Source organism: Channa argus, chromosome 4, assembly GCF_033026475.1.
Source record: "Channa argus isolate prfri chromosome 4, Channa argus male v1.0, whole genome shotgun sequence".
NCBI lineage: Eukaryota > Metazoa > Chordata > Actinopteri > Anabantiformes > Channidae > Channa > Channa argus.
In genome coordinates, this window is record NC_090200.1 from 5,685,014 (window position 1) to 5,697,677 (window position 12,664).

General features: G+C 42.4%; 1 protein-coding gene across 9 annotated transcripts in view; it reads left to right on the forward strand.

Annotated features, from left to right (window-relative positions):
- spega (striated muscle enriched protein kinase a) overlaps window positions 1-12,082 on the forward strand; it is a 41,423-nt gene extending 29,341 nt beyond the window's left edge. For 8 of the 9 annotated variants that reach the window (XM_067501487.1, XM_067501482.1, XM_067501484.1 and 5 more), the window contains 17 exons: window positions 14-71; window positions 150-227; window positions 314-486; window positions 629-655; window positions 778-930; window positions 1,077-1,119; window positions 1,233-1,298; window positions 2,048-4,721; window positions 4,798-4,965; window positions 5,850-5,972; window positions 7,036-7,200; window positions 7,428-8,118; window positions 9,274-9,513; window positions 9,790-10,013; window positions 10,140-10,215; window positions 10,323-10,472; window positions 10,585-12,081. In XM_067501487.1, the coding sequence (XP_067357588.1) occupies window positions 14-71; window positions 150-227; window positions 314-486; window positions 629-655; window positions 778-930; window positions 1,077-1,119; window positions 1,233-1,298; window positions 2,048-4,721; window positions 4,798-4,965; window positions 5,850-5,972; window positions 7,036-7,200; window positions 7,428-8,118; window positions 9,274-9,513; window positions 9,790-10,013; window positions 10,140-10,215; window positions 10,323-10,472; window positions 10,585-10,822 (5,347 nt within the window). In that variant the 3' untranslated portion in view covers window positions 10,823-12,081. Of the gene's footprint in view, window positions 1-13; window positions 72-149; window positions 228-313; window positions 487-628; window positions 656-777; window positions 931-1,076; window positions 1,120-1,232; window positions 1,299-2,047; window positions 4,722-4,797; window positions 4,966-5,849; window positions 5,973-7,035; window positions 7,201-7,427; window positions 8,119-9,273; window positions 9,514-9,789; window positions 10,014-10,139; window positions 10,216-10,322; window positions 10,473-10,584 lie in introns of all 9 variants that reach the window. The other variant, XM_067501481.1, reaches the window with a different exon arrangement.
- Window positions 12,083-12,664: the final 582 nt, after the last annotated feature.

The following is a 12,664-nucleotide window of genomic DNA, read 5'->3' on the forward strand; positions in this document are numbered from 1 at the left end:
CTGTTGTGTGAAGATGTCATGAGGAGCTGCTGGAAAGAATAGCCAAGAAGACAACAGTGATGGAGCTGGAGGTTCGTGTGCTCCTGCCTACTGCACTGCATTATTATATCATACCACTTTCAAGTTAATGACCTTCTGTATCTCTATAGATCCGCCGTAGTGTTCAGCAGGTCTTAGAGGGCCTTCGCTATCTTCACCAGAAAAGCATAGCCCACCTTGACATAAAGGTATTTTTTCATCCCACCACTGGTGTTATATAGGTTAGATTTTATAACATATATATATTTGTGTGTTTGTGTACACCCTTTTCTAGCCAGAAAATATATTGATGGCAAGTCCTGGGAGTGACCAGATCCGCATTTGTGACTTTGGAAACGCCATAAAACTGGAGCCTTCAGAGGAATACTACTGCAAATATGGAACGCCAGAATATGTTGCACCAGAGATTGTTAACCAAACTCCCATCTCTCCAGCATCAGACATATGGTGAGCCACCTGTTCTCCCGCGTTCCAAAGTAACTGTGCTCCACACGCACCACCTTGTTATCCGAAACAATCTCTATCTTTTGTGTGCTCGTTCTTGGTCTTGAAAATTCCCTTGCCATTAATCTGTCACGCTCTTCCACAGGCCTGTTGGTGTCATCACTTATCTCTGGTACGTTATATAGATCTGTTGCTGAAGACGTTTCTTTAAAAACATAATGCAACTAGCACAGAAATCTAATTCAAAACAATCCCTCTTTTCTTTTCTGGTAATGGTGTCTTTTCAAATTCCAGTCTGACTGGCGTGTCCCCTTTTGCTGGTGAGAATGACAGAGACACAGCCTTGAACATCCGTAACTACAATGTGGCATTTGAAGAGAGCATGTTTTCTGACCTCTGCAAAGAAGCGAAGGGATTTGTCATCAAGCTTTTGGTAGTGGACAGACTGTAAGCATATTGATGACTTTGTGCTATCTGTTGTCCAGAATATGCATTTGGTTAAAATGTACAATATTTTGCCAACTATAGCTGCATTTAACAGTGTCTAAACTCTTTTATCCCTCTTCTCCATCTTCCTCTGCGACAACTGCCAGGAGGCCCAGTGCCACTGAGTGCCTTCGCCATCCTTGGTTCAAGGTGAGCTGTCATTTGTAAAGTATATCATCCGGTCTCAAATATTCAGTGTGTCATAAGGTTTATATTTATATCTTCGCTGAGGATAATAATGACTTCCCTTTTTTGTCCTGCAGTCACCGATGAACAAAAGCATCAGCACTGCTATGCTAAAGCAAGTCCTCTCTAGAAGACGATGGCAGGTAGGACATTTGTCTGACAGTTTGGTAATTAGCAAGCGAGCAATACTTCTGGACTCTGGATCAATACCTTATACATAATTTTGTTTACTCCTACATTCAGCATGTTCCTGAATTTCACGAACAGATTTGCTAATGAATAATTGGACATAGTCCAGGACTAAATCAAGGTCTAAAATGAACGGACAATTTACATCCTGTATGATGGAAGGTTCACATATGGATCCCTCTCTCCATGCTGATTGTCTCACAGTGACCACAAACTCTTCATCATGACCATGGGATGTTTATGAGACAAAGGGCACAGACATGTGAATGGCCCTCAAATCACATATACATACAGTAGCACTGAAAAACATAAATGACTATAAATTGTCTCTGAGCCTTTTAAGTTGTTTTTTAGTTTGTCTCCTCTAGATCTATTTACGAATCTTTTTTGTTAATTTTGCAACACGTGACAACTTTGCAATAGTTGTTACGTGTCTCTTATTACTGTGTCACATATATCTTATTATTACATGTAATTTTTGTCTCTTTATGGTCATTTTGTGTCTCTTGACTGAGGTCTCTGACTTAAGAACGAAAAATATTAACACAGATGTCTCACTGGGTGGCCCAGACCTACCCAGTAGTCCCATTCAGTGATCCATTCATGATTATGAGGGCTATTATTGAGTGGCATTATTGACTAGAGACTTGACATATATAAGAGGTGTAATAATAATTTATCTCACTTCTTTTCCTTTCTCCAGCGGTCCCTTATCAGCTACAAATCCAAAATGGTAATGCGGTCCATTCCAGAGCTCCTGAATGACTCATCCAGCCACGTCTCCATTGCTGTGACCCGGCATTTAAAGGAAGGCTCCCCACCACCTTCTTCGTCCTCTGACTCTGACGCAGATGTGGATGAGCTTCCCTTTATTCCTATGCCACTGTCCATGGTCTTTTCTGGTTCCAGAGTTTCTCTTAATGAGATCCCAGGAGACGAAGATGTCACTGGACGGCCCAATGTTTCTGCTGATGGGACAAGGAAAAAGGACAATACTGAGGTAGCAGGTACAGGAGGAAGGGCTAGCAAAAAAATGGAAGGTGAAACGGAAACCTCAAATGAGGAGAAAATAGAGAAGACAGAACGCGTCCCTCTTAAAAAAGGATCAAGTGTGGAGTCAGACGAATCTCAGACAAAAGCCAAGCGAGCTACCATGAGGAGAGGCAGTTCTGCTGACTCAGCACTGCTTCTCCACATTGACCCAGAAGAGGAAAATGCAAATGAGGATTCAGAAACAAGTAACAAGAGCCTTAAAAAGGCAGTTTCTATGGAACTACCTAATCGCAGCCCAAGCCCTGGGGCAGCAAAGTTAAGCCAGGAGGATTATGCATTAAAATTGGAACTGATGAGACAGCGGCTGCTGAGGGGAGGGAGCATAGACAAAAAGATGAGTGGCCTGCGAGGGCCCTTGTTTGAAACCCTTGGCATGGAGGAAGAAAGGCAAACGGGGTCTCTAGATCGAAATTTGAGGAGATCCAGAGTGGGGCCATCAACTCTAACCAGAGCAGCATCTTCTGAGCATCCTGGAGAGGACACGCCTAAGACCAAAGTTTTTCGCAAAAGCTCCTCCTTCACTCAGGGAGATTCTGAACCCATGCCACTGCACCGCAGGTTTGGAGCCCCATTAGAAATCCCATCTGCTGGCAATTGTAGCATAGAAGGGAAGAAGCTCCAGGAGGCAACGTCGATGTCTGCACTGACAGAACAAACAACACTGGAGGCTACATCTGCTGCCCTCACAGAGAGGACGTTTATTCCCCCACCATCAGAAGAGGACCAACAGCAAAAGCAGAACAGTATGAAAGAGTATGAGGGCTTAGATAGGACAACAGAGAAGAGGACCAAAACCCAGTTAGCAAAGGCAGAAAATCCCAGTCAATCCGAGTCTAAATCATCATCTGTAATTACTCCTATAATCGTGATAGAGGAGGATGCTGAAGAAGAAGAGAAAAAAGACAACCGGGAGTTACATATTAATGAAAACGATTCAAAGAGGCATAAAGAAGCACCAGAAAATAATCAACCGTCATCTGCAAATGCAAGTGTCTCTCAAGCAGTACCATCTCAAACATTTGACAAAGCCCAGTTCACTACCGCCAAGCCAAATGATACAAAATCCACTGATACTCCTACAACACCTGAACATCTAGCAGACCACTCTCCAGGTTCTACTTCCCCAAAATCAAACTGTGATCTTCCTACCACCCCCCGCCAGCCTGTGTTAAGAACAGATATCAAAGACATTGACTCAGAGGAGGTCTTTGAAGCCAGGTTTAAGAAACGGGAGTCATCCTTGACCCGTGGCCTTCGAAAACTGAAGAGAAACAAATCAGAGGAGAAATCCCCTGTACTAACCCGGAAGAATGTTGAAGGGGCTGAAGAGGTTTATAGGCCGGGGCCGAGAGGTGCACCTCTTGAAATGGTTTCCAAAGGACTACGGGAAAAATCCAAATCGGTTCAAGATTTAAGGGTAGAAGATAAGGAAACAGGCCTTGGTTTAATTGGGAGGTTTTCCTTGCGGGGAAAAAGACCAGTACCTTCTGATAAGAAGGGGGATAAACCAAAAGAGGAAAAACATGAGGATGTACAAGAAGCTGCTGTGAGCAAGAGGGTTTCATGGGCTGTTGGTCGCAGTAAGTCCCTGGATACAAAGGAGATGAACAGTGCAGGTACACAGAGGCAGTTGGATGAGGGAGACCAAAGAAAAGCCGAAGACTCTTCGGTTTCTGCTATAAGACGCAAGTTTGAGTCCAAAGTGGCAGGAATTTCTGCCAAAATAAGGACGCAGTCAGAGGAGAGGAAAGCTAAAGAAACTCAGGGAAGTCAAAAGGATTTGAAGAAGGTTACAGATTCCCCCATCCTGGCAATGCGGCAAAGGTTTGAAAACACAGTGGCAGGGTTATCCACAAAAATTCGTAGTCAGTCTGAGGAGAGAAAAGGAGATGCCGAGGGAACTGGGACGCCCCTGTTTACACGCCATCGCCATTCGCAATCTGAGGGGCGTGGACTCAAAGGAATGGGCATTCCTGAGAATCAGTTAGCAAAGCAGACAGGCACTGGTTCATCCAAGGTGTCAATTGAATCCACTTCTAGTATCCATTCTGAAAAAGCCTCGGAGTGTGACAGGCGATCGCGGTGGGACAGGTGGGGTTTGACGAGGGGTAAAAAAGACAAAAAGCCCTCCCAGTCCGATCTGCCTTCAGCCGTCCACAAAGAGGATGTTCCCTCAAAAGCCCAGCAGTTTATCCGCTCTGCATCAGATTTTTCTCCAGTGTTCCACATCAAACTGAAAGACCATGACCTCGTAGAGGGAGGACCCATCACACTTACCTGCCTTCCAGCTGGAAGTCCACATCCAGAAATTACTTGGATGAAAGGTATCTTATGTAAACATTGTGGTTATATGCAGAAGCTGCTCAACACTGTCACTAAATTTGTTTTTGCTTATTCCAGATCGGAAACGGCTGGAGGGAGATGACAGAATCAACCTGATCTCCCACCCAGACGGCAGGCAGCTTCTTACGATCACAAAGTCCACCCGGCGGGATGCTGGAATTTACGAATGTATAGCTGCCAACCCCATAGCAACGATCACCACCTCCTGTACACTGTCCATAGCTTGTAAGTACCTTTTGTAACCCATAATTATCCAAAAGGTGTTGTTTTTTACTGCATTTGTTATCTTTTAGAATGGAGGAAATGGGAAGTTTCATCCATAATGTCAAATTACATGGAGTGAGTTATTCGTCTGGAACTATAGGTTCAACTGCTCCTTTATTTTTCATGGACATATAGTAATTATCTTCATAATGTGGTGTATTTTACTTGATTGAATTTTAATTGCATAGAGAATGGTATGAATATTATTACAGCTGTAATGAATATTAATGCCAGAAGATGAATTTTACAGCAGATTAACCGAATGGATCTTTGGCTTCTTGTAATAGGGACACGTGATGATTCCTGAAAATTGCCAGACACTGTGCTTTGAATTGGTTGCATTCAGGTCACATTCAAGATTCATGGCTTTGCACAAATATTAATAGGAACGTCAGTGCTTAGATATCGCCAGTGCTTCTCACAAGTGAAACTATATTAATAAGACTTTTGAGGCTTCAGCAGGAAATATGTTTCACAGATGTCAGGTGCAAATGAAAGGCGCACTGAAACTTTATTTGTTCCGGCTTTGGCCATGTAGTATTACTGATCTCAAGCCCTGATTAAATTATAATTTAAATAAACTCTCCTGCTCTTTAATTTACAGCCATAACTGAACTGTAAATGATACGTGCGGTGATTTAATCACACAGCGTCTAGTAGGTTTTCACCATGGTGGTAGAAGATCCACACACACTCACACACACAGCTGCACAGAATGACCTTCTAGCCGTTGAAAAGCTGCACTACAAATTGCTATGCTCTGTTATCTGTCTGTCATGTTCCTGCATGTCAGTACACACTCACTCTAATCTGTCTCCACCCCCGTCTCTCTTGCTTTGTAAAAGACGTTCCGAGACGTCCGGGCACCCCTGAAGTCGCCCAGACCTATAGCAACACGGCCTTGGTGCTCTGGAAGCCAGATGACACAAATTCCCCTTGCACCTACACACTGGAGAGAAAAACAGAAGGTGAGTGAGTATTGACCTTTAACGAACCATGAGGGTCCCCCTCATTTCACACCCTCCATCCCATTCAAACACATATTGTCAGTATCTTTATTTATTTCTACCAGTAGCAAGGAAAGAAAAAGCACCTTTTTGATCTCTGTTTCATAGTGGTGGGATACATTTAGCCACACGAGAGAAAACTCAAATTAAGTTTTTCAAGTGCCTACTTTGTACTTCACTGTGTGAATGCACAGGGAAATACACTTCCAGATCCACAGACACTACTTTGACAGAATGTGAGTCAGCTCACAAGAGAACAGCAACTGTACCAGTGCTGCTGTTAAAGCTTTTTGTAATTGAGCACAATGAATCAAATTAATCTCATAATGTGGATGACGAACATATTTGAAACTTGGAGTGGCAGACTCAAAGTTATTTATTGAACTTTTCATTCTGATAGATTTAATTTGGCCTGTAACACTTTGACTCTTTGCCAGGCAGCACTGACGTAACTACTCACTACCTAATTTACATAATTCACCCACATAGGAAATAACATGCTGTGACAGGCAAACTGCACATTCACTTCTTTTTACATACCATTTTTACTTTACGTTCTTATCCATAGGCTTATCACCACTCTATCTGTTTGACAACACTGCCATCTAGTGTTCCATATGTGAACTAAAACAAATTTTTCCATAAGAAAAGAAGAAACATTTTTGTTAGTTTTTACTTGTTACTCCTCCATAAACTGCCAATCATACTTTCATAGAAATATGTATAGAACATTTGGTGGCCCATTGCAAAGAGTAGCACTATGTTGTAGCAGTAACATGATATAAAATGGTGGCCTGGTAGCTCAGTGGGTAGAGCAGCAGGGAGAAGTCTGCAGGGTCAAGTCCCAGACTACCCAAATCTTAGCCTACCATCAAGGTGCACGTCCCTGAGCACCAACTCCCCAGGCACCAAGGTGGTGGGGGATGCGAAATGAGAAACTATTTAATTGCAATATGTATATGTGCTCAATGATGACAATAAAGATTCTTCGTCTACTTCTTAAAACATTTCTTTCACCCTGAAGGAGACTCTGGCTGGCTGACAGTAGCAACTGGAGTTGTCGACTGTTACTACAATGCTACAGACCTGCCAGCAGGTGGCACCTTTAGGTTCCGAGTCTCCTGCGTCAACAAGGCCGGACAGGGGCCCTACAGCAGCTGCTCAGCACCAGTCAGCCTGGAAGCAACAGGTAGGAATATTGAATGCAGTGGTCTAGTCATCATGAGGTATAGTGTAAGACAACATGACACATCATCAACAGGGATTTAAAATCTCTGATGATTGTCTCATAATGTATGTTATATTTCCCAACTAATGTGAAGCAGCAAATTAATTAATTCAAAACAGATACAAAAACACAGAATTTGTTTTCTGTGGTTATATTTGGTTCATTGTGCTGTTTGTTCGTTTCCACAGCTGGAGGAGCTTCACCTACCACAGCCGTAGTGAAGACAATCTCATCTTCACCTGAACCCGCAACAACCTCCTTATCGACTGTGCCTCCACTTAGAACAGTCCAGAACAGTGCTCCCAGGGTACCTGTCTCCACGGAGACTTCCGCTTCCACCCCTTCAAAAGATAAAACCTCCCCTGCTGCTTTACCTTTTCTAGTTGCATCAGCATCCAAAACAGTGGTCTCTGCCACCCCTCCATCCTCTCTGCCCTCCAGCCTTTCAGCCCCATCACTACCTGCCAATATAACAACGGAGGAATGTCAAAAAACAAACTTCGCTCTTCCTTGTTCAGCCCCAGTCAAAGCACCTCCACCCTTTGTTGCCCCCAAAACCCAAAGTCCAGTAAACATAGTGACCCCTATGACCAAGAGTCCCACAATATCCCCTTCTCTTATAACTCCGCCGGCAACACCAACAAAACCAGCTTTGGCTTCTGTGCCCAGATACATCCCCACTACCACAGTCACTGCTTGTGTGGCCCCCACTCCTGTTTCCTTTACCCCCCAAGTGCTCCAGACATCTAGCTTGAGCCCAATTTGTGACGGGGCCAATACCCCCACCATAGGTGCCCCAGCGGGCTGCACTACACCCTCCACCGCTCTACGACAGGGAGTCCCACAGAAACCATACACCTTTCTGGAAGAGAAAGCCAGGTAAGACAAACTTTAATGGAATGGCTACAAATCAGCAAAAAAACATCGTCTGGGTCTTTAATTATTCGTGTACCTAAATAAAAACAGAATGCAATGATTTGCTAAACTCATCAACCCACATTCTATCACAATAGAACATAAACAACATATCAGATGTTGTGTTCACATGTGGCTTCTTCTTTGCATGATACAGCTTTAACTTACATTTATGGATTGCACTGGAAACTGGGTTCACAGACAGTAAGTTCTGGACGCGTTCCTGAGCCCACACAGTGATGTCCACTAGAGAATTATGCCTGTTTTTAATGCAGTGTCACCTGAGGGACCGAAAATCACATGCATCCAGTTCCGACCTTTGGACTTGTCCCTTGCGTACAGAGATTCCTCCTAATTCTCTGACTCTTTTGATGATATCATATACTGCAGATAGTGAGATCTTCTAAGTCTTTGCAATTTTACGTTGAGGAACACGTTTCTGAACTTGTTCTAAAATCTTTTGGCACAGTTTGTCACAGATGGGTCAACCTCTGCCCATCTTCACATTGGATAGGCTCTTCCTCTCTGAAATGGTCCTTTTATAACGAGTCACGTTACTGACCGGTTGCCAATTAGCCTTATTAGTTGTCAGATGCTCCTCCATTTGATTTTGATTTGTGCCAATTGCTTTTCAAGCCTTTTTTGCCCCTGTTCCAACATTTGTTGTTGCCATCAAATACAAAATGAGCTAATATTTTCCATGAAATAGTAAAATATCTGTTTTAACATCCGATATGTTGTTTATGTTCTATTGTGAATAAAAAATGGGTTGATGAGATTTGCAAAGCACTGCATTCTGTTTTTATTTAAGTTTTCCACATCTTCCCGACTTTTTGGGAATTGGGGTTGTATAAAACCTGCTCCTAATCGACAGGAAAGAAGTTAATTTAATTATGAAACTGAAAAACTGTGTGACTTGTTTGTGACTTATAATGGATACATTTAACTTATAGAAATACATACAAATGCCAGTGCAAAAATTTTGCTTTTAACGTCTTCAGAATCTAAACATTTACTTAATAAAAGAACCGTTTGTGTTCCAACTCACATTTTGGAATCATGATGATCTCGGCATGGACCTAACTTTGTTTCTAAGTAATCATTTCAATCTGTTCCCAGGGGCCGATGTGGAGTGATCCGAGAGTGTCGAGAGAACGCAACGGGCAAAATCTACATGGCAAAGATCATTCCCTACAGCCAAGAGAACAAGCAGGAAGTCCTGAAGGAGTATGAGATCCTGAAATCGCTTCACAGTGAAAAGGTCATGGCTCTGCACGAAGCCTATGTCACTCCACGCTACCTGGTGCTGGTGGCAGAGTACTGTACTGGCAAAGAGCTGCTTTACAGCCTAATAGACAGGTAGATATGTCACATCATACAGAGACACACAAACTCATAGAGACCTGAATTGCAGGGACAGGGTCTCATCAGGTTTTAGTGGTAAAAAGCATGAATAAATACCGACTGTACATAGATAACCTACTGTAAACTAGCCTTAAATAATAGGGATAGATTTAACTGTAATAATATAATACAGCATGTGTTTCAATTCATTTTTAATTAAATGATTTAAATATCATTCTAAAAAAGACTCGGATGTTTCACACATTAAAGCCACAATTTTGCTCACCTAAGGTTTCGTTACTCTGAGGACGATGTGGTGGGTTACCTGGTCCAGATCCTCCAGGGAGTTGAGTACCTCCACAACCGCCGTGTTCTCCACCTAGACCTCAAACCTGAAAACATCATGGTTTCCAATCTTAACACCATCAAGATTGTGGACTTTGGAAGTGCTCAGAGCTTCAACCCACTCAGCCTCAAGCAGCGAGACTCAAGAGCAGGAACCCTCGAGTACATGGGTGAGGGAAAACCACTAGAGTGGTGCAGAAGAAATAATGAAAGCCAATCAATATTTACTGTCAAACTTGACTCTGACAACGCCAATCTTTTTTGTATTTTCATCTCCTCGACTAATGGGATCCAAGCTCCTGAGATGGTAAAAGGTGAGGTGGTTGGTCCTCCAGCAGATATTTGGACTGTTGGAGTTGTCACCTACATCATGTAAGTAGAACCTCTTGTTCAATGGGTGCCACATTACCTAAATTAGTGTAAATAAAAAAATCAAGAATTAACCTTCCTAAACCTGCCTTTTCTTTATTTACGACAAGGCTAAGTGGTCGTCTTCCCTTTGAAGATAAAGTCCCAGTACAGGTCGAATCCAAAATCCTGATAGCAAAGTTTGACCCAACCAAACTGTACCCAAATGTGTCCCAAAGTGCCTCTACCTTTTTAAAGAAGATGTTGAGCAGTTACCCTTGGTGAGTACTAGCACAAGCTCACTTACAATAAACAAAAGAAAATATTAAAGGAGGGACTTGTGTCTCCAGGGCCCCAAACAAAACATTGATGTATTTTTGCATGTTTGTCCAGGGCGCGTCTGACTACACGAGACTGCTTCATGCATGCATGGCTGCAGGACTCCTACCTGATGAAGCTGAGGAGACAAACGCTCAACTTCACCTCCAGCCGTCTCAAAGACTTCCTGCTGGAACAACAATCCCGTCGTGCAGAGGGCGCCACCAAGCACAAGGTGCTCCTGCGCACCTACCAGGGTTCACCCCAAACATCAGCACCCGGGACTACGCCGCATGTCCAAAGCCACAAGTGAGATGACGAGGGGGAAAATGCAGCACCAGACATGACTTTGCAGACACTGCACACATTGAAGCGAAATACCTATTTGCTTCTCAACTCCCGTGTGACTTATTGCTGCAGGACAAATGTCAGCATGCCAGGTGAGACGCAGGTAGACACATGGGGAAAAAGCTGAAATTTCAAAGGAAACGCCAGGAGTCTGTCTGTTATTGTGTGATAATTCAACATTTAACACTGATAGAATTCTGAGATGAAACAAAGAAGAAGCAAGTGGGTGGTGATGTGTTTTATTGAATCGATAAAGTTCACAAGCCGTTCCTCTAAAGGACACAGGAAGTTCGTTGGTTCTTTTTCATGGATTGCACCATTTCTTTCAGTCATATTGTGAATTATCAAATTGCACATTATTGTTCGACTTACATTGTTCCCCGCTCTGCACGATCGGCCTGGAACACGCGTATCATCTACTGCGCAACCTTTTTAACGTCACTGACTTTACTAGTTAACAACTCATGTGAATGTACCATGATTTAAGCTGCTATTTTACTTTTGCTTTAAATTACACATTTGAAAATTTAAAGCCAAAAAAAACGTCAATTTTCTCGAAATCGTTTACTTTTTCCATGTTAATTTATTTGCATGTGTGTACGTGTGTGCGCAAGCATTTTTGATTCACTTTTTTGAATTAGCCTCTAAGGAGTGTCTTTGTGATTGGCGTAAGGACTCACACAGTTACAATGAACTGTTTTAGGGTGAGTTAGGAATTTGTGGTACAACGTCTTGTTCTGTGGTTACAAACTGAACTCTTAACTGTAATACAACTATGAGGAGCAGTCAATAAAGTAGTTAACATTTTACTTGGAAAAGTCATACACACTGGTAAATTGCCGTGGTTTCTCAGTATTCCTGTTGGTTGGTCCGGTCGCTCAAATCATGATCACCTAGTCAGTGCCTGAATCCAATGAATAGCCCAAAAATGTATCGTTAAATGTGTCTCCATTGGTTTTACTTCACAATTGAATGATTTCAACAAAGCAAAAATCGGATTACCATATTACCATAGATGGAGGCGTATGAATTCTTACATACATGCACACATTTATACATGCACACATACAGTACATGCGGTCCTTGTAATAATAGATCGTCTTGTGTATTGCTCACAGTGTTCCTTTTTGTAAGAATTTGGATGGTTGAAGATTTGTAAATGTACCAATTTGCAGTGTTTATATGTGGACAACGTTGAAAATGTTTTTATGAAATAGTATGTAATAAACTATTGATACAATTAGGAAAATGTAAGTTGTCTATCTTTCTTGCAAAACTTGTGGCTCCTGACGTGCAGGACCTCTGACAAATCACAAAAAAACGCCAGTTAAACACTGGTGGCAACAAATAATAGTTTCACCCTTTGTCCCAACGTACAACAGTGGCCTTTTTACCATGTTTGCAGATAAAGAAGATAAAGAATTTTTAAAATTCCAAAACAAAGGCTAAAATTGCTTGTTTGGGGGGGTTTGTGTTGGACATGTCCACTTGTGAAGTCCAGGTGTAACCAACAACTATAATAAACCCATCACACTCAGGTGATCCAGTTCCAGGAGGTTGCCCTAATTATCCTGCATGCTGGCTCTTTGTCCTCATTTGCACGGTCGCCCACATGAATAACAACCAGTATTAAGAGGAACTCTGCATTGCAAAAATGTACTGTATGTTGTCCCAGGTGTAATGCACAACAAAAAATGAACAAGCTTCTACTAGCTGGAACAAAAAAAAAAAAAAAAAACACTAAACAAGAAAAATAGGGACAGCTGTGAGGGCTGGTGAATCTGGCAAAAGCTTGCAAAGTAAAACG